The sequence below is a fragment of the Epinephelus fuscoguttatus genome, linkage group LG11 (genome assembly GCF_011397635.1).
Source record: "Epinephelus fuscoguttatus linkage group LG11, E.fuscoguttatus.final_Chr_v1".
In the NCBI taxonomy this organism is placed as follows: domain Eukaryota; kingdom Metazoa; phylum Chordata; class Actinopteri; order Perciformes; family Serranidae; genus Epinephelus; species Epinephelus fuscoguttatus.
Window position 1 is genome coordinate 13656462 of NC_064762.1, and position 22120 is coordinate 13678581.

Genomic DNA, 22120 nt, shown 5'->3' on the forward strand with positions numbered 1-22120 from the left:
AAATAGCCTGTTAACAGCCTGATAGCAAAACTAGCACTCTGTCATACCGTCTGTCCGAAATCCACTGCAAAAATTCAAATTTGTTAATGTACTTGGGGCAAATTCCAGAGGGGAGGAGTTTCACAGGTTCATTGGATATCACGGAGATTCCCATTGGAATGAATGGACTTGCCTCGTGTTCGTACACATACGTAACTGTATAGACCTTTAATGGTAAGTTTATTAGGCTCCAAACATTTGCCGGGTTTGCATCTCCTGACGGTGCACCCCTGAGTCTTTCATGAACACGTGAAAAACACTGAGGCAGATTAACTTAAAAAACTGTAATCTGCTTTAACACTGTAAAGTATCACTGAGTATCTCATAAACAGAAAAATACAAAACAGTTAAGCACAACAGAGTCATGGGCAGAGAGGTGTGTAACATAAAGTACATTTATGCAGTTTACATCCACAAATATTCACATGATTTCACGATACATGAGGATACACCTTAGCAAATAGGAATGTAGTGTCGACAGTGACGGATAAACTTTTATGTCCCCCACATGATCTTAAATAAAAATGACAACCTTTCACATGATGGCACGACATTTAGAGAGGAATGGCAAGTGAGGGTGCATGTGCTTGTGTGTCCTTCATGTGTGAACATAAAGGAATTAGTCGACCACCCACCCGTGATAATTTAATAAGGATGGGAGAGGTGAGGAGAAAATGCTTAGTGCTGGTGTCAGGGACGGAGACCACAGAATACACACTGGATGACAGGACTATGAGTTGGTCATGATGTGTCAACCTGTTTTCATTTCATAATATTTTAAACACACAGAGGGCAGTCTGCTCACATCTCAGACATTTGGTAATATGGAGAGAAGGGGAAGTCTAGGTCTGTCTGTGCAGAGCTTTGCCACTATCTCTGATATCTTATCTCCTGTCCCCTGTCTGATAAGACTTGGAGTAATAATCTGTGAAGTGTATTCATGCGACCCTGATTGCAACCACGCTTTGTCTATAGCTGTCTGGATTAGAGGATGGCGCTGGCAATATTTTTCATGTTATCAACAAATCCCATGAAAAGACCAAAACCAACAATAAATTGATCCGACTGACAAATTGTCTGTGCAGCCAGAGCTTGATATCTTACTCCTCTGTGCCACAGGGCTCCACTGTTGTCCAAGAACTATCAAAAACACATGAATGAGCCGCACTGTTGCACTGGGTGACATGTTCTGTCATTATAATGAACCTGGGCACAATAGTTTAACATTGAGTCAATCCGACAAACACTGTCCTGCTGCTGTAAATACTTAGAGGATCAAATGTGTGTTAATCCAAGTCTTAAAATAGTCCCGCCAAATGCGCTATTTACTCATTTTTGCTAAAAACTACAATGCCCAGCTGTTTTAGGTAACAACTTGGCCTTTAAATAAATGAAACTGTATATTTGAAACCTGTTTTAAAGTATTTCACCTTAAGTAGGGACAAATGGGCTGAGAACTTGTATCAGAATGTACTGAAAAGCAGACTAACACATTGTTGGCTTTGGTCATCTTTTTTGATTTGTAGACAGCTAGAAAAAGATAGAGAATAACAGCCACCTCGTCTTTTAATTAAACTAGTTGGCAGTGGAATGATAGAAGAACATCTGTTTTATTTGACAGTGGCTACAAACTTAAAGAGATGGTTCACCATAAAATCAAAAGTACGTATTTCTCCTCTTACCTGTAGTGCTGATTATCAGTCTAGATAGTTTGGGTGTCAGTTGTGGAGTGTTGGAGATATCAGCCGTAGAGATGTCTGCCTTTTCCAGTATAATGGAACTAGATGGCACTCAGCTTGTGGTGCTCAAAGCACCAAAAACATACATTTGAGAAACATCAACAGCAATGTCTCTTTCCAGAAATCATGACCCGGTTACTCAAGATAATCCACAGACCTTGTTGTGAGCAGTTTCATGTGGGAACTATTTTCTTACTACTGAACTACACCCCACAATCACCACGCAGAAGGAAGAGTGCATCTACTCATGGACAAGAGTTTCATGCTCCTGACAGCGCGAGATGTAAACATTAATGTCGTCCTCCTCAGCTGAGCTGTAATGTTAGCTAGCTCAGCGGTGCTAGGTGAGCTAGCAGTAGATGAATGCTTCATTCTGCGCGATGATAAGGTTGGCAGATGTGGTTTGGTCCAGAGAAAATAGTTCCTACATGAAACTAGTCACACAAGGTATGTGGATTATTTTGAGTTATCAGGTAATGGTTTCTGCAAAGAGACAGTGCTGTTGAGTTTTTCAAATTTATTTTTTGGTGATTTCAGCACCACAAGCCGAGTGCCATCTAATTCCATTATATCAGGCTGTTCCTGATATAATGGAATTTTCCTACGATAAGTAATGCACCAAAAGTTGTACATATCCATTGTCATTATGGGAAGGCGGCGATCACATGACCACATGGGCTGAAGGGAGTAAAGATGGGAACAGTCCTTATAAAGAGACAGGTTGGGGTGGTGGGAGGATCGCAAATCACAGGATATTCCCCTGGAAACCAGAGTTCAAAAGTGGAACCTTTGACTGAGCTCCGAGTAATTTTAAGGTGCATTGTCATCATGTTTCTTTTCCTAATGTCTGACCACAGTAACTCTACTTGCATAAACCTATAATCATATATTTCTGACACTCTGCAACCCACACCAAAACAATCTGGACTAATTAATAGCACTACAGGTAAGAGGAAAAGTATGTATTTTTGATTTTGGGGGTGAACTGTCCCTTTAAATGCTGGCAATGATTCTGAGTATCATGTATATCCCTCATATGTTTTTAGATTCTTAGCATTTGGTCTCATCTGCTGTGGCAAACTGCAGTGTCACCGTCACCTCTGCTGAAGCGCGCACACACACACACACACACACACACACACACACACACACACACACACACACACACACACACACACAGCCAGACATAATGGCTAGACCTCGGGTTGTTTCAGGTTGCATTAAGTGCCGCCTCTCAGGTCCCATCACTTAACGCAGCCTTCATTAACAGCTGCTGACTGAGACACACACATGCACACACACTAAGGCATACACACGCAACGCGGGTGTGTATTCAGGTGACTTGTGCTGCACTGCTGCACCCAACCAGTTCTTTCCCCATCCACTGCATTTCAGATTGACCTAAACTTACTCGTCTACTGATGCTTAAGCTGCTACATCTAGTGTGCACAGAATCTATGCTACTGACAGTGTTTGCCGCCGACCACAGTGTGTGCTAAACAAGAAAAGGAAACACAATTGTATCCATCATAAAGTCAGTCCCCTCCTTCTGAGATCAAGTCTCTTTTGAGAATCAGACACTTCTTTAAGTGATGGTGGAATGTTGTTTAAAGAGTCAGGAGAGGTCATACTGGGTGAAATCCGTAGGGTCTGATGTTTGGCAACGTGCTGTCGTCGTCGTAGGAGGAAGAACATGGGAAATAATGCAGTTTTTGTCCTCGTATCTTGAGGTTCCCTGGACGTTACATACCAGCAGTTTGATCCAGGCTATGACTCAGAATCCTAGAGAGAGGGGGGAAAGGGTACAGAGATTAAACAATCATTAACATTCATCTGTTAGATTTACAAGATTTACAGAGACGTCATTATCTGTATCTGCTCAACTAAAAAAAATATTTTATCTGTATTCCGTTAAAAGACCAGAAGTGGGTGATTTATACCAAGAGTCCTGTTAAATTAGGACACATTTTCTAACTATTATTCACTGACAATGCAACTGTTGTGCTTTCAAGCACCAAAATTGCTTCAATAATGGCATAATTAACTATGACATGTATTTCCTCATCATCGCACTGTACTTTTCATATCTCTCACTGTCTTATTTTTTATTTTAAGTAAACTAAGTTTTATGAACTGTCTATATGTGTATAAATCCTGAAATAAATAAATGAGGAAGTATTATAAATATATATATATATATATATATTACTATATATATAATATATAGTAATATAAATAACTGTAAATATAAGATGAATGAATATATGAATGAGTCATTGTATTTTTAATAAATAAATAAATAAATAAATAAATAGGTCATTATTTTTAAAAAAGAAAATGTATTTTAACCACCAAGCCAAATTAGAATGATTAAAAAATTAATATATATAAAATTAGGTTTCAAAGCTGTGAAAAATGTGCAGTATTCTTTCAATGAAATGCTGGGGGCATGTCTGCCGAAGGAGCTGAGCTGAAGCTCAAGCCACAGATAAGTGACGAGAAAATACACTCTTGTTACCAGCTTACTCAGTAGCATAGTAACATACACACCTCCTAATCTAAAAAACAAGCTAATGTGAAGCGACAGACTCTCGTTAGCAGCTAACGTTAGCGACAGACTCTTATTAGCAGCTAACTCAGTAGCACAGGAGTAACATACACGACCCCCGAGCTGAAGAACAACCACCTGGGCATCGTCAGACTCTCATTTGCAGCCAACGTTAGTGACAGACTCTTATTAGCAGCTAACTCAGTAGCACAGGAGTAACATACACGACCCCTGAGCTGAAGAACAACCACCTGGGCATCGTCAGACTCTCGTTAGCAGCTAACACAGTAGCACACACATTCAATAATAGCACAGCGCTCACCCTCTGAACCGAATAATGAGAGGGCAGCTGCACGCCAACAGCCTCTCATTCAGCAGCTAACGTTAGTACAACGCACACAGCAGTATCAGCAGTAAACAATAACTGCAGGTGAGCTGGGTAGCTGATTTGGGCTGAAAGACTGAAAGGTGCGTTAGTGACAGCTATTTTGCTTGTTTTATGATTGTGGCATTTAACAGACTAAAATAGCTCAGAGAGCTCGTGGAACGCAACAAACTCTCTGGGGGCCGAATGAAACAACTCACTTTCACATTAGTAGTAATGCAGATTTATATAGTTGGGGAGGGGTTATCTTAAAGGGATAGTGCACCCAAAAATGGAAATTCAGCCATTATCTACTCACCCATATGCTGAGGGAGGCTCAGGTGAAGTTTTAGAGTCCTCACAACACTTGCGGAGATCCAAGGGGAGAGGAGGTAGCAGCACAACTCCACCTAATGCAGGCTGGCCACCCCAGATTAAAACATCCAAAAAACGCATAATTGAAACCACAAAATATTTCCATACTGCTCGTCCGTAGTGATCCAAGTGTCCTGAAGCCCCAACATAAAAAGTTGTTTGGAAAAACATCATTTGAACTCTGTTTTAGCCTCATTAGCTATGTTTCCATCCAAAAGTGATTCGAATCATTGGGAAATGTGCATTAAAAAAAATATGAATCCTGTGTGCTTCCATTAAATATACAGACTTTGGTGAAAACTACAAACTTATGCGAGTTTTCCGCAGAATCAGAAACAAAACAAGTCTCGCATTCTTCTTCTACGTTTTGCATTACTGCCTTCCCGACCCGGAGTGTGTATATCACCATGGAGAGAGGTGTGCTATGTCAGACTTAATTTGAACATAACTGTTTCCATCCCCCGTTTTGCGAATCAACATTTTTTCTAATCAACCAAAACCCGGCTAAAGCGAACGTATTTTAGTTTGTGCGAATCAGGGGATTTTAATTTGATCTTTGGCGTTTCCTTCATAATTTTCTGATGCGATACTTCTAGATGCGCATCTAAACAGGCTGATGGAAACATGGCTAATGAGTTCAAATGACATTTTTCCAAACAACTTTTTATGTTGGGGCTTCAGGACACTTGGATCACTACAGACGAGCAGTATGGAGATATTCTGTGGTTTCAATTATGTGTTTTTGGACATTTTAATCTGGAGCACCCAGACGGCATTAGGTGGAGTTGTGCAGCTACCCACTCTCCCCTTGGATCTCCGCAAGTGTTGTGAGGACTCTAAAACTTTACCTGAGCCTCCCTCGGCATATGGGTGAGTAGATAATGGCTGAATTTCCATTTTTGGGTGCACTATCCCTTTAAGGATGGCTCCAGTGTGTCATCAAGCCATGATTTCAGACCTGCCCAGAAAATCCTGGACAAAGAAACAGTGAAAAACAGTTTAACGGTCTCACTCAACATTTCAGTACTATACAGTACCCAGTCTTTTCGCATGTTTTCAACAAGTATTGTCTAACATTTCAAAAAGAAATCACTGACTTAAAATAGCCATGAAATAAATGCAAACAGACTGTGCATTTTTATTTTGTGGTCATAGATAATGATATGATCACAGTGATAACAATGAGCACTTCAGGTAGAATCAACATCTGTTTCCATCACATTATTTGTGCTTTCCCAAATATCATATTCAGCCTCGGGTACATCCCTACTATACAGCCAGACATCTATGAATCATGTCCACGGTGAATGTTTCTGCAATATCCTGCCGGTGTAATCAGATCTCTTTTAACTCAGTTATCTAATCAACCTCTAGAGGAGAGGCTGAAAAGGGATGCGACTGCAGGAAAATCGAATAAATGCTCCTTAGTGATGAATGGAAATAAGCTCCTTTGATGTTAGCTGAGTGGATCATCGAACGGTCCCTGAAATGTTCTTTCACCAGCACAGATGTGATCCGAGTCCAATTCCAGTATGAAGATGAGAGATATTTTGTATTTGTTTTCCTCGTCGTCTGAGCATTGAGATTAACTCTGTCCACTGGCTGATGTGGGAACTATGATTATCTAAATTCTAAGAGGATCTCTGGGACTTGCAGCAGATAAATCTCGATATAAAACAAACTGATGGGAGGAGACGAGGAACTGAATCTAAATGTATAAGATTTGATGTCGACTTCTCTTTTTTCCTACCAAAAAAAAATATGATGTGCATGAAATACCAATAAGTCATCGATCACACTGTTCAGACGCAACTTGCAGAAAGTAGAGCTGCTGATCCAGCACTCTGAAGAGACGGCGCTGCGTTCAGCGTTTGAGGAAGTCGAGACTGACAGCAAACCTTGCTGGCTGTGTGATTTACACCACGGAGACAGCAGTGTGTGTGTGTGTCTTCAAATGCCTGTATACTCTCCCTTACTTTCACTGAGGGTTGGGAGCTGAGCCCAAGGAATGCAAACACAGTGTTGTCCTCCTTTGACTGGAAGAAGTCTTCATAGTCCTAAAGAGAGAGGGGGTGGGGGGGACAAAAAAAAGAGGATGTTACATAATGTGTAAATCTGAAACATGGTTGTAAACATCGCTGCCAAAAGATCCCAGCATGTCTGCTTTTAATATAATATAGTGGCCATGACATTGCAGAGTAATGTTGGATTACCTTGGCCAGTGAGAGTGACGGCAGGCAGAGCAGATAATCCGCCCCATCCGTGAAACTGGATTAAGGCGGGATTACAAAGTGGCGTGCAAACTCAGCGAAGGACACAAACTGGCCAGCACTAACTGGTCAAACTCATTCACCAGCGTAGGAGCGTAGGTAGTTCGACCTCAGGGGCGGAGAGGGGAGTGGTGTCAGGAGCCTCCAGCCTCGAATGTTTTCGGCTTTTAAAAATACCTTCAACTTTGCGTCATTCAGATAATATTCTGACCCATGTTGTTTATCCTGCTTCACTATTCCCTGATGAAATCTAAAATAATTGAGCAAATGTTCTGTTGGCCAAACATTCAACTCAGATTACTCAAGACCCTGTTTGCTATGGATCCTTGATTTGCAGTCAGAGCAGCCCAGATTATTATGGGATGGATTCAAACAGAGCAGATTTCAAATATTCATTCTGTTACTCCAGCACAGTATGGCTGAACTAGGTCTCAAGATTAGTAATGGTCCTTAGGCCAAATTCCTACCCTACCTATGTTAAGTAACTTAAAAATAGTAACATCAGACCATTTTTCCTTTTTTGAGGTCTGAGGAGTGAAAATGAGTCATCCTAAACATTTGTTGTGCTACGGCTTCAGTATGATGAAGACAGTTAGAGAAAAAGTAGATATAAAATGGGATATAGGATCTACAGGATGTTTTTTCCCTTTGGCAACTATCATGTTTTTCCCAGAATAATGCAGGGACTCCTTCCTCCGGAGCCCTTCTGTGCAGAGTTTGCATGTTCTCCCCATGTGAGTGTGGGTTTTCTCCAGGTACTCCAGCTTCCTCCCACAGTCCAAAGACATGCAGATTAATTGGTGACTCTAACTTGTCCGTAGGTTTCAATGTGAGTATGAATGGTTGTCTGTCTCTATAGCCCTTTTTAGATAGGAATTGTGCAAATTTGCAGGAAAACCCAATCAGTCCTCTTTCAGCATTGGCAGTACAGTACTACGAGGCGGAAAATTGGGCACCTCGGATCAACTCGCCAATCCGGCTCTGTGTATCTAAACGCTCGCAGCTTGCCGGCAAAACGGCCCAACAATCGCCAAATTCTGTCAGTGTAAAAGGGGCTTATGTCTGGCTTCGCTCCTGCTCAACCTTGTACTGAGTGACATTGATATGAACTACTGACATAACCAGTGTGAGCATTAACAAACAGCCATGTATATAAAATTTCATGGTTTACAGCTTTAAAATTAATGACAATCCTCTGTTAATTGTTCAATAATCTCTTGTTTTATGCTTCATATACATTTAAAAAAATATTTATTTTTTTTTATCAAAATGCCTCTCTTTACTCCTTCTCTAAAATTACAATATTTTTGATATGTCATTCGAATTTAGCAACAAAAAAAGTATCCAATCAAATGCGCTTTGGGGCAGTTAGCTTACTCTGTCCATTACATGAGACAACACTTGCTTGTAGGTTGTAGAAACTAACAGAGCGAAATTACGGAGTGTGTTTGGATCTCAATTGGTAAAACCTTTGCTTACATTTCCTAATAATGATTCTAAATTTGATTTAATTGCTCTAACTACCATTTCACTGTGACTTTAAGGGCGCATTCACACCAGGATAGTCCGGGGGACTTGGTTGGATTGGGCGGGGAATGCCAAAAAATTTCACACTGCACTTTTTAAAGCGGACCAAACTGCCTAGACAACTTCACACAGTTACAACAGCTGCTCATCTGGGGACAGTACTGCCCGAAACGACCACTAACCAGGAAGAAAAAAAGCATGAGGAAGAAGAAAACCTGGCTCATCGATTGGCCAGGACTGAAAATGGAAATCCATCCCCTTCAGCCGGGTCACCACAAAAACACCAAACACCAAAATGCACTGCGCTCTACGTCACTTCCTCTCTTTGGTTCACTTCCTCTCTTTGATCTGCTGGATAGTCTGTTTGCATTTCCCACTGTAAGCGAACCGCACCAGGGTTCACTTGCAAGTGAACCGAGACCCCCTGTTTTCAAGCGGACCAGGGTTCGCTCGTATGGTCCGCACCAGAGTCAGAATGAGCGTTCACACCACTCCAAAGGAACCGAACTATCTGTGAAAGCGGGCCAGGGTTCATTTAAAGTGGACCAAATAGTGCCAGTGTGAATGCATCTTAAAGCAGAGTCCTGTACAGAGCTAGTTTTGCAAATCGACACATCTGCAGTGTCCAGTAACAGAACCGACCCTTAACTCATAATTTCCTCCAAGTCAAATCCAGACCTGCGCTAACTTGTTAGTTTAAGTCCAGGGACCTCACCCATGATTATACACATCATTTTGCCGTCATGCAGTTTTACGTAACGCAGGCCTGCTGTCCAATTTAGATGCGGGAAGCCCTCGCCCAGTAAGCTCCCACTTGTTAATGTAATGCAAAGTGACACAAAGATAACCAATTTTACAGTAATCATCTGTCCGTTGCTATCAGTCTCTGCATCCTCATCTCCGGAATGATGTTTCGTTTAATGTCTTCTGCATATTTTGTCAGCCTGCCACATAATACAGGCTGTAGATAAATGTTTTGACTGTTTGACTATAGACTATATCTCATGGCCCTTCAGAACATGGCCCTAAACTTTAAACATCCGAGATCTCCCAGTAAACAAACTAAAATTAGCTCCCACAGCACTGTCTCCAATTATATCACACACACAAACAAACATCCATCATACCCCACAGTAGCGATCCTCGTTGAAGATCTGCGGAGGCAGTGGGTTGCCTTTCTCCGGCTGCTTGTCTCTGGGGATGTTGCGGTACATCCAGAGCCTCTGCTCCTCCAGCATGGTGATGTCTACTTCCTGGAAGCTGATTCGGTTGGCCTCCAGGAAACCCACCACTGCCTGCTGGTGCTTTTTTACCTGGGACAGGTCGAAACGGACACAAGGAAGAAAGAGGGTGGAGGAGGGATGGTTTGGGATACAGTTGTACATTATGATAAAAATGACAATTGTTACATTAATAATGAGCTAATGTGACCAAAGGCATAAACTCATATTGCCTTAATGTACACTGAACAAAAATATAAACGCAACACTTTTGTTTTTGCTCCCATTTTTCATGAGCTGAACTCAAAGATCTAAAACATTATCTATACATACAAAAGACCATTTCCTCACAAATATTGTTCACAAATCTGTCTAAATCTGTGTTAGTGAGCACTTCTCCTTTGCCGAGATAATCCATCCCACCTCACAGGTGTGGCATATCAAGATGCTGATTAGACAGCATGATTATTGCACAGGTGTGCCTTAGGCTGGCTACAATAAAAGGCCACTCTGAAATGTTCAGTTTTATCACACAGCACAATGCCACAGATGTTGCAAGTTTTGAGGGAGCATGCAATTGGCATGCTGACTGCAGGAATGTCCATAAGAGCTGTTGCCCGTGAATTGAATGTTCATTTCTCTACCATAAGCCGTCTCCAAAGGCGTTCCAGACAATTTGGCAGTACATCAAACCAGCCTCACAACCACAGACCACGTGTAACCATCCCAGCCCAGGACCTCCACATCCAGCATGTTCACCTCCAAGATCGTCTGAGACCAGCCACCCGGACAGCTGCTGCAACAATCGGTTTGCATAACCAAAGAATTTCTGCACAAACTGTCAGAAACCGTGTCAGGGAAGCTCATCTGCATGCCCGTCATCCTCATCGGGGTCTCGACCTGACTGCAGTTCGTCGTTGTAACCGACTTGAGTGGGCAAATGCTCACATTCGATGGCATCTGACACGTTGGAGAGGTGTTCTCTTCACGGATGAATCCCGGTTTTCACTGTTCAGGGCAGGTGGCAGACAGCATGTGTGGCGTCGTGTGGGTGAGCGGTTTGCTGATGTCAACATTGTGGATCGAGTGGCCCACGGTGGCGGTGGGGTTACGGTATGGCCAGGCGTACGTTATGGACAACGAACACAGGCGCATTTTATTGATGGCATTTTGAATGCACAGAGATACCGTGACGAGATCCTGAGGCCCATTGTTGTGCCATTCATCCACGACCATCACCTCATATTACGGCATGATAATGCACGGCCCCATGTTGCAAGGATCTGTACACAATTCCTGGAAGCTGAAAACATCCCAGTTCTTGCATGGCCAGCATACTCACCGGACATGTCACCCACTGAGCATGTTTGGAATGCTCTGGATCGGCCTATACGACAGCGTGTTCCAGTTCCTGCCAATATCCAGCAACTTCACATAGCCATTGAAGAGGAGTGGACCAACATTCCACAGGCCACAATCAACAACCTGATCAGCTCTATGAGAAGGAGATGTGTTGCACTGCGTGAGGCAAATGGTGGTCACACCAGATACTGACTGGTTTTCTGACCCCCCCAGACCCCCTCAATAAAGCCAAACTGAACATTTCAGAGTGGCCTTTTATTGTGGCCAGCCTAAGGCACACCTGTGCAATATTCATGCTGTCTAATCAGCATCTTGATATGCCACACCTGTGAGGTGGGATGGATTATCTCGGCAAAGGAGAAGTGCTCACTAACACAGACTTTAGACAGATTTGTGAACAACATTTGTGAGAAATGGTCTTTTGTGTGTACAGAAAATGATTTAGATCTTTGAGTTCAGCTCATGAAAAATGGGAGCAAAAACAAAAGTGTTGCGTTTATATTTTTGTTCAGTGTATGTGGACATAAAGGAGCTGGACACTATATGTGTGTGGCTTTCCCTCTGTGTATGCACATTGCTCTCAGCCAAGCAGCTGGGTGCTTACACTCCTGCAATGACAAACAGTAAGCTGACACCCACTGAACCAGAGCACACATGTGGAGTGTGCTGTATGTATTCACTATATAGCAACTCAGCTGGACATTAAGAAGGATTATTGATTAGTGGAGGAGATTATGATTAAAATCGGAGTGCTGACATCCTTCTCCTGTACAGTACAGTATCACCTTATAGTACATCAGTACAGTGTACTGGATTTCAGAGGAGACTATATGCTAAAATCCATCATACATCTCTATATATAATTACTTATTATTATCATTCTGTTCTATAAAAGTAATGAATTAGTGTTTGTGTAGACGTAGTTCAACCATGACTGCAGCTGTGTGCCCTCTTGCACCTCCCAAGCCAAGAGGGAGCCCGTCCTGACGACTATGCAACAAACTTTCCCATTCATGGTCTCAGGATGGATGCAACAGCTCCCTGTGGTATTGTTCATGTATGTGCTCTGGGACACTCCGTGTGACTGAAACTGTGTGACAGTGTTTGTCAATGCTGAGAGAAGAAGGAAAAAAAAATCAAGGATATTTTTAGAAGACAGAAAACTCCCACGGAAGGGAAAGTCGAAAACACACTTCAGAGACAGTCCCACGGAGCTCCTGACGTTTATCTTGTGTTCCCAACAGATAGTTAACTTGTGTGTACGAAATAAAATATATCACGTTTCAGGACTTTGTGGGCTCTGCATAGTCCAAGTCTTGTAGAAGTGGGGGATATGGCCCTAAAATATTATCACAATATTTCAAGGTATTTTTGTGATAATGATATTCTCGATATGACAAATTAGTTTTAAAAATGTATTAATTAATTTAAGAAAACGGTGTTGCAACAAAATAAGTGATATAGTTTTACAGTTTGCCTTCAAATATTCAGTAAAAATTAAAATTCCCTCTCATTTCTTTAGTTTGTAAACAACAACAGTAAGGGCCGTTTCATAGTCGACGCAAGCGACGAGAGCAACACACTTCCTTTCATAGCCAACACACTGAACACAAGCGACGCAGGCAACACTTAAAATGCAATACTTTGCTCGCACCATAGGGGGTAGCAGAGTCACCGGTACATTCTGGCTAGCTAGTATTGCTGTAACTAGTTAGTACTGCTATTCTATTAGAGTGCAGGGCACTAGAACTGTCATATAAATAGGGGTGTGCCCATACAAGTTCGCAAAGTTTTTCCTCCTTGCCCGCCATATTTCATACCTGCTTCGTCTGTGAATGACAAAAAGTGGTTAATTTCAAGTACGTCACTTGAATTATCACCCCCGCTGGCAACGCATGGTATTACACGCGTCGCTGCATCTCGTATAAAAAAAAAAAAAGGACAACACATTTTGAGAGGCAAGCATGCATCATGGCGGCCAACGCGTCTCTTTGTGTCCCAATGCGTTTGCATCTGTGTGCCTTTGCGTCTACTATGAAACGGCCCTAACTCAGAGTGAGATTAGGATTCTGTTACAATATTAATAGTTCAACAAAATAAAACCAACCACAAATTACACGTTTCAACAGCTCCAAGATACAAAAAAAAATGTCCCTGAGTTTTTTTCCACCTGGACCTTTATGCTCTGCGTTCACACATATGTTGTTTTTTGTTGAGCTGTGAGCGTCATGTAGGTTTACATTACCAAAGGTTTATGACAAATTCACAAACTCTTGTGTGCGCACGGCGAGAGAGGACAGGACGCTGAATGAGTTCCCTCTGAGCTGTAACTTGCTAAAAGAGTGTGAGAAGTCCGGGGCTGTTCATAAAACATTCAGGATGCCACAGTTTATTCCACACTACTGAAGCTGCTCCTCTTTTTGGAACCACTGCAGAGTCGGTAATAATTTCACTTTCAGCCGTGCTTGTATGCCTGAGCATTCATTAACATGACAAAAGGAGTAATTATTCAAAATAATCTGGGGGCAAGACAGTGTGAACAAATATAAACAGGGGCTTTTATTTTGTGGAAACATTTTTCGAAGCTGACCCTGACACAATCAGGTTTCATGATATCCGTCCCTTGTGTGCTTGTGTGTGTGTACATGACATGTGTGTCTTTCATTTAACTGATGCTAAGCGTAACAATGCAGCTATTGTTTAACCTTGACGACAGTGGGGGATTGTTCTGGGAAGTTTATTGTAGAAACACACCCAAACAAGATCATCTGTTGCGTCTTCTCTCTGACAACAATTGTCTCTGTGTGTAAGCCTCATCTGGACTTGCACAACAAAGTAAATCAATCGCACCAATAAATTCAATCTTTAAAGGCAAACAAATGTCTGTTTACTTTGGTCAAAGGTTACACTCCATATAGAATCAGTGGTCTGAGTCTACGCTGCCTATCACACTGCTGCTCTCCACTATGATACAAATAACATGACCTTCCTCTGAGCTGAGAAGCTGGCAGCGTGAGCCTAAATAATGAAAGAGCTTCCCCCCCAGTGAGGGTGAGTGAGAGTGTGTGTTAGGGGCTGGATGAGTTCAGATTTTGGTTTGCCTGTGCGATTAAAGACACATACACAAATTGCACTCCCCAACAAACATTCACATTGCAGTGTTTGAGTATGCATGCATTGTTTGAGAGCACGTTCTTAAATGTAGGGATTAAGTGGAGGTTAATCCCTTAGTCACGAACAGAGAGGGAACACTGGGAAAGAGATGGCATGGGATAGAAAAAATGAAATAAAATGCAGCTCTACTGAGCAAAAAAATAAACAAAAAAACAAACAAAAGAATTCAGAAAATTTCAAAATTATAAACTTAATTATTTTTAACTATTTTTTTTAGTCACAGATAGAAGGGGTACATGGAGAAAGAGATGAGACAGGTTAGAAAAACAAGAAATAAATGACACCTACCCTGAGGTAAAAAAAAAAAAATACAGAAAATGCTTAAATTATTAAGTTTTTTAAGACCAATCCTTTTGTCACGGCCAGGGAAGGAAATTAGGAAAAAGAGGAGTTGGGATAGAAGAAGAGAAAATTAAAAAGATAAATTAAAATTAATAAACGACAAATCTTTTAGTCACGGACAGAAAGATACTTTAAAAAAGAGAGGGCTTGGGACAGAAAAAAAAATTACACCTAACTTGAGCAGCGAAAGCTCACAAAAAAATAAAAAAAGAAAATTCTAAAAATATTAACTTCTTACTTGTTGGACCTGTAATAGGCTGTAACACTACCTAAAAAATAGAAACATTTTAAATTATAAAAGAAAAAAGAAAAAAAACGAAAATACACCTCTCCGGAGCAAAACAAAAAAAAAATCAAAATTATAAACTTTTTTTATAATTAATCCTACAGTCACCTAAAATATAGAATTTTTTTAAATTAAAAAAAAAATTAAATACACTTCTCCTGAGCAAAAAAAAAGAAAAAGAAAATATTTACAAATATATAAATCATAAGCTTTTTTTAAATAAATAAAAATCCTTTAGTCATGGACACAGAGGGACACACAATATAGCAAATAAATACATAAATAAAATAAAATAAAATAAAATAAAATAAAATAAAATACACCTCAGCAGAAAAAAATAGGGGGAAAAAATCAAAACTATAATTTTGGTTTTTAGATTAATCCTACAGTCACCTAAAAATTTTAAATTAAAAAAATTAAATTAAATACACTTGAGCAATTTTTTTTTACAAAAACAAAAAGAAAAAATTAAAAATGATAACATGTTTTTTTTAGATTAATCCTACAGTCACCTAAAGAAAGAAGAAAATTTTGAATTAAAAAAAATAAATTAAATACACTTGAGCAATTGTTGTTTTTTTTTTTTTACAAAAACAAAAAGAAAAAAATCAAAAATAATACATGTTTTTTTAGACTAATCCTGCAGTCATAGACAGAAAAGACAGTACTTGGAAAATAATATACAAAATACACCTCTTGCAAAAAAAAACATATCTTGAGAAACACAAAAAATCGAAACATTTAAAAAATATAAACTTGTTATTTGTTGGATCTACAGCAAGCTGTATCGCTATACCACTACAAACTATGTTAACTTACATTGCACAGTATTTGTCAGAGGAGTGTTTACGTTTTCTAAGTATGAATTAATTCCTTAGATAATGTGAGGACACATGGTGGAGACTATTTTCAATTATTAAAAACTACATTTATTATTATCACTGAAACATTAGTAAATTACAAAAACAGCAATGAAATGTAAAAAAATTGTCGAGACTGGACCTGATGAGTATCCACTGAGGAGTGTGGGGGGCGTTGTGTGGGGGGTGTAACCTAATTTGCACTTCATTCATTCTGCGCTGATGATTTCCGCCCCACTAATCTGCTGTTGTTAAGCTGTGAACTGCTCATTTCACGGGGGGGGGGACACTGAAGTGGTCTCATTGTTGCTTCCCCTTCAGTCTGCTCACACACTCCTGCTCGTCCTTCACCTGTCTGTCCTCCAGAATTCACTGTCTTTCACAGTATTATTGTCTCCCTCCATCTCTGTCTCACACACACCCATTTCAGTTTCAGCTGAGGGATCCAGTCTCACCTTCCCTCCTCATTCAATCACACGTAACCCAATTGAAAAGCATTCCCAGTAAATTACATTCACATGAGCTCAACGCTCAGATAGCTGACCCAAATGGCGGACCTGTTCAAGCGTGTATGACTGTGCTTCATGTGTGTGTGTGTGTGAGAGAGAAAGAGTGTGTGTTTTGAATGTATGTGTCATAGAGTTAAAAATAACTCCTTTGTAAACGCTGAGAGATTGTGCTGCCCTCTTCTAGAGATGGAGCATGATAAAATAAATATATTACTCATTTCCCCCATTACCTAAGGGTTGAAGCATTCACGTAGGAGTGTTGTTTGACGATTTTCTGCTGGTACTCAATATCAGCTGGGCCTTCACCATGGCATGTGGACGTAGTCTCCCAGGAGGCACCACAGGAACAGGGCTTCGACTAACGACTGTTTTCATTATCGTATTTCTTTTAAATTTAAGATACAATGGGTAACTTTTATAAACATAATGATTTGTCATATACGTGTTGAAAGTGTCACTACATCCACACAAAACTACACAAGGAAGGATAGTCTGTGAAAAAAATCTCCTCCTTGTGATGCTTCTAATGGCATTTGCAACGGGCGCAGTTGGTGACACATGAGTGAAATTAACACTGGCGAATACTCACCTCGTGTTCACTTCCATTCAGTGTGAGTGATGGAGCAAATACAACATTCGCTTGTGGTGGCAAAGCGAATTTGCATCACATGGAGTTCAACTTTATTGAACTTTAACCGGCAAAGTCGCAGCTTCAACCAACAGAAAAGAAGTATATGTGGTTGACTTTGCTTGTTGCTGTGTCTAACCACCTGATAATACATGATATTGGCCATGAAAGATATGAAATGTCCCACATGACAGATGCGGCCTGGGTGGCAGTGAGTCAGGAGACAGGCGTGAAATGTCAGAAAATGGATAATGTACGAACAACATCACATTCCATGGTACCTGAAGCTAGTTAGCACGATAATATTCTTTGTATTCATTTCGTTTTGTCGGCGATTAAACTGGACGCCGAGTGGAGCTTTCATGTGTCAAGGGCATATATGATACGAATCAAGTGTGGAATGGGTTTTTGACCGCGTTGTGGAAGCTTGTTGAAAAGCATTACGTTTGTTGTATGTTCTGTGTTTTGGTGAGCATGTATTGTTTTGAGAATAAATGGATCGCCAAATCCAAAAAGATAAAGCGCACTGGACGTTGGTTTATTGCAGCCCAGAACACACATCCGGAACAATTTCCCCCATTCACCCCTCAGTGGCTTTTTTAGACCATTTTGTTTTGTTAAAAAGTCACTACAAAGCTAGCTAACGTTCGTTTGTTAGCTAGCAAGGTGGCTAGCAATCGTGCTCTTGAACGGCGGTCAATCTGTCAAACTAAAATAAACATGGGCGGGGATTGTTAAGGAAAAGTAAGAAACCCTTAGGGGCTTACGGTGAAAACCTCACATCTAGAATTTTAAATCAGCTCTAACACAAATGGTATTTCTCTCCTTAACAGACAAAACAAGTAATTATATTATTCATAAACGAAACAAATACATACACATGACAAATAAACACAAATAACACAGAGTAACGGTCCTCTGTATTTCAAAGCATATTGTCCAAGTGTTGTGCCTGATCAAATATGAATCAGGATTCTGTTACTACACTGCCTACTTGTCCCTTCAGATGTTTTCAGAATCATATTTCAGTGTACTGTTTAGCTGTGAAATGAGAAGGTTTGCTCTGGCTCATGGGCGGAGCTTAGTTTTAGGCTCGACTGTTTCCAACATGGCAGCTGGGTTACAAGTGCTCTCATTTTACAGCTAAACAGTACACTTAGATACATTTCTGAAAATATCCGAGATATTTGACATGTTGATGTTTGGTCATGGACTTTCTGTGCCCAGATATGACGTGCAAGGTACCCTGGGTGCGTTGGTTGTTGACGTTCTGGGATGCCGTGTCAAGTTCTGCCTGTTACATGCATTGCCTTCTTTCAAATTACACTTCTGTTTTCACAGGAAATTTACTGTTTACATACAGTCTCTTTCAAAATAAAAGCACTACGTTGGTACAACAATGCGAATTGACGTTTTTTTCCTTTAACAACTAAGGCACATGGTTGAGTTTAGGAAAAAAAGAACAAGGTTTGGCTTTTTAATCTGTGACACACACAGCTCTCCCTGGTGAAAGTCGTGTTTGTTGGACCCATCCACCCCCCTTTAGTTTTGCCACCTTAACTTTCGTTGTTGTCCTGCCACTTTTCCGCTGATGTCGCCAAGCACCACTAAACTAAAGCGGGGACCGGCTGCATATTATATCGGATTGGATTTCGAGGACTTCAGAGTGAGACCGGATTGTGATTGACAAGCTTGACAGCTGCATCTAAGACTCCTCGGCTCTGATTGGTTGTTTTTGTTCACGCGCAGGAACATAATGCCATCAGACACATTACGAGGAGGCAGAGGAACACAGATTATCCGTCTCATGTAATGTCTCATGCAAATATGACAAAAAGTTATTTCTATGACCAACTACAGCTTTAATCCATTAACTGATAAGTCTGTTAAATGTCAGAAAATGGTGGCATAGTGTAGTTTTTCAGAGCTCAAAGTGACATTATCAGATGTTTTTTCGTGCTGACATTCAGTCCAGAACCAAATCATATTCAATCATATACAGAACTTGAGAAAAACAGTACATCTGAGAAGCTGGACTTTTCTGTTGATCTTTCATTTCCACCCTACACAACACCCCCAGTAAACGGCCTACTAATTAAGTGTACTGACATAAATCTATGTCCTGTAAATTTCCAGTAAGCCCTTTGCATAATAGCTGCTGCTGCTCAGTTGTACGGACCCCACCCTAGTATCACTCAGGAGTTGAGGGAGTTGAAATTAACATCTCACAACACAAATAAGGGTAAGACACTCTGAAACACACACACACATATCTGCTGTGTGAGTGAATCTAACAAGGCAAACACAGAGACACTGACTGTATGTCATGTTTGAGGTCATAGTTAATATGGTAAGGTGTGACTAGTACTTTATCTTTTTGAATGGACCACTCATGTCTGCAAATCAAACACATAAGTTTGAGAAGAATTTGTTATTTTGTCAGCTTCTACATAAAAAAGGCCCCATACAATTTCAATTTAAAAATATATATAGGGTTTTTTTTATAAGGCACTTAACACAATAGGCACCAGGCTAAATTAGCACATGCCCAGAACACACAACAAATCACTCGGCCAATTACAAATGCGCATCTCAACCTGCCTTCCTGTCTGACTGATGCTGATCACTTTCACTGCTCTTAAGTCGCACTCACACTCCAGTTACATAACACCAATAAACACTGTTAATATTCCCACATGTCTCTGTAACATGCCCACACACTTTATACACAACTGTCAACAAGCCTGAAATCACATTTGCAAACAAACTCACCGCGACGGAGCCGCTCGAGGAGGCGATGTAAACCTTGATGACCATTTTAATCCCAAATTACTGTCCGACAGTCGACAAACTGTTTGGTGGCAGCTGGTTCAGTTTGTTCCCCAAAAATATCAGACTGGAACTACTGGCTGTGTTTCAGAGGAGGCAACACACGCGTCTCCAGTATTTAAACTGAGCCATGATAATAAAACAGCGTGCGCTCCTGGTGACTGTGGCGCTCACAGCTCCTCTCAGCAGCTCTGATGCTTCAGGCAGCATAGAAGACTGGACTTCCGGTCTGAGCTTTCAAAATAAAAGCACAGTCAAACAGTGTGATTGTTCCGAGGAGGGATTTAAAGGAAAACTTTGGTATTTTTCAACCCGGACCTTATTTTACCATGTTTTTGTGTCTTAGTAACTGATGGAGACGACAAGTTTTGAAATTTGTGTGCAAATTTATATCTATTAAAAGTGCTTGTTTTGCCACTGACAGGCTCAGATTGTTACTGACAGTGTCAGAGTTCAACCTTTTAGTTTAACAGCAAGATCCTTGTTGGAGCCATGAATTAATTTAGAGAGAAATTGATTTTTAAGATTAGTTGGACTACTTAGTTTTGGGATAGTTTATATTTTTTGTGTTGTTAGATAAGATAAGATAAGACATGACTTTATTGATCCCACAATTGAGAAATTCCAGTGTTACAGCAGTCAAGGAGAAAAAAAGAAGAAACGGCAATACATAATAATGATAATAATAATGAGCAGATGAGTTTGGTGTTTTTTGTTAGTGTTTTGGGTTATGTTTTTGTGTGTGTGTGTGACTGTGGTTATGGGAGAGTCAGGTCACATGGGTATGGGCGATGACACACATAATCTATATGAACATGTCATGTTCACCTGTGTGTGTGTTTGTTTGTTTGTTTGTTTGTTTGTTTGTTTGTTTGTTTGTTTTTGGTTGGGGAGAGTCATTGACCTCACTTTCCTTTGTTGGCTGTGATCATCTTAATTCCAAGTTTGTGCACATTATAATAAGCTGATTCTTTTTTTATTAATACATTTATTTTATATATTTTGGAACTCAGCAAATCTATTGTTGGTGTGTCACACAAGTTAACCAGGCCCAGCCTCAGCATCTCAGCCTCTTTGTCTGACCACAATCAGCCAGAAAATTGCCACTGCTAAACACACCAGACTCCATTTAAATAAACAGTCATTTTAATGTGTATAGAGCCAGCATTTTCACATCTAACTGGGTGAATTAAGTTTTTTTCAACCAAACCAGAGCTGGTGATATTTGGAACAGTGGAAAGGCAAACCAAGATGGCTTTTGTGAGTTTTATTTTGTTTCTGTCAACCTTGAATAAAATGGCCTTTTCAATATTAAAATTACTGTTTATTCAAATGGAGTCTGGTAGGTTTGACACTAGCAATTTTAGGGCTGTTTCTGGTTAAACAAAAAGGGTCTTACTCTTTAACAATAACGTCAGCCTCTTAAGGGATCATTTTCATAATGTTATCAGACACTTATAATAACAACCTGAACCTGCCAGCAGCCAAACCAAGCACTTTTGGTGGACATGAATTGATAGTGCACGATTGCCTATGAACTTTTTTGCAGCTGCTGTCTGCAGCCCTGTCACTTGATGCTGGACCAGTTTCAAAACTTGTGTTGCTATTAGTTACTTAGACATAAAAACATGGAATAAAAGGATCTAGGTTGAAAAATAGGCTACCTAAGTTACCCTTTAAGACTTATTCTTTCTTGGAGAAGAAGAACAAAAATTGTGTTTGAAAAGTGTTTAATACTGTGAAATTCATCAATACTATAACATTACTAAATTACTATGGCATGACCCAAATAGTTTACAGTCTGTGTGTGCTTTTACGTGAAAAACCCAGATTTAGTTTCCCCATATTTCTCAACCAAACTCAATTAAACGTTATTTAAATGTTTATTTTGAAAGGGAAATAAAATCCTTTCTACTTCCGCTGGACTGTAGCTATATCAGCCAACTTGACGCAGGTACCTCACACAGCTTGAGCCAGGTTTGTGCTGAGGTTGAAAGCAGGGAAATGTAGTTTTCAGGATTCTGGCAGCAAGTTTGTTTTCTGTCAAG

At 40.3% G+C, this 22120-nt stretch overlaps 2 protein-coding genes across 4 annotated transcripts in view; both read right to left on the reverse strand.

Moving 5' to 3' along the window:
- Positions 1-22120, reverse strand: part of rps12 (ribosomal protein S12) — a 434687-nt gene that overhangs the window by 38860 nt on the left and 373707 nt on the right. The gene's annotated exons all lie outside the window — the stretch shown is intronic.
- Positions 2883-20271, reverse strand: sh3bgrl2 (SH3 domain binding glutamate-rich protein like 2). Its single transcript, XM_049589205.1, has 4 exons — positions 20016-20271; positions 9990-10175; positions 7042-7122; positions 2883-3560 (listed from the first exon to the last, which is right to left on the reverse strand). Exons 1-4 carry the CDS (start codon positions 20058-20060, stop codon positions 3546-3548), a joined length of 327 nt encoding a protein of 108 aa, XP_049445162.1. The 5' UTR covers positions 20061-20271; the 3' UTR covers positions 2883-3545.

What these genes read in the sequence shown, in the direction of transcription:
- sh3bgrl2 (XM_049589205.1), bottom strand. Translation starts at nt 20,060, where the DNA reads ATGGTCATCAAGGTTTACATCGCCTCCTCGAGCGGCTCCGTCGCG. An exon ending in CCTCGAGCGGCTCCGTCGCG is followed by an intron (nt 10,176 to 20,015) that starts GTGAGTTTGTTT and finishes GACCTGTCCCAG; the next exon opens with GTAAAAAAGCACCAGCAGGC. An exon ending in ACGAGGATCGCTACTGTGGG is followed by an intron (nt 7,123 to 9,989) that starts GTATGATGGATG and finishes CTCTCTCTTTAG; the next exon opens with GACTATGAAGACTTCTTCCA.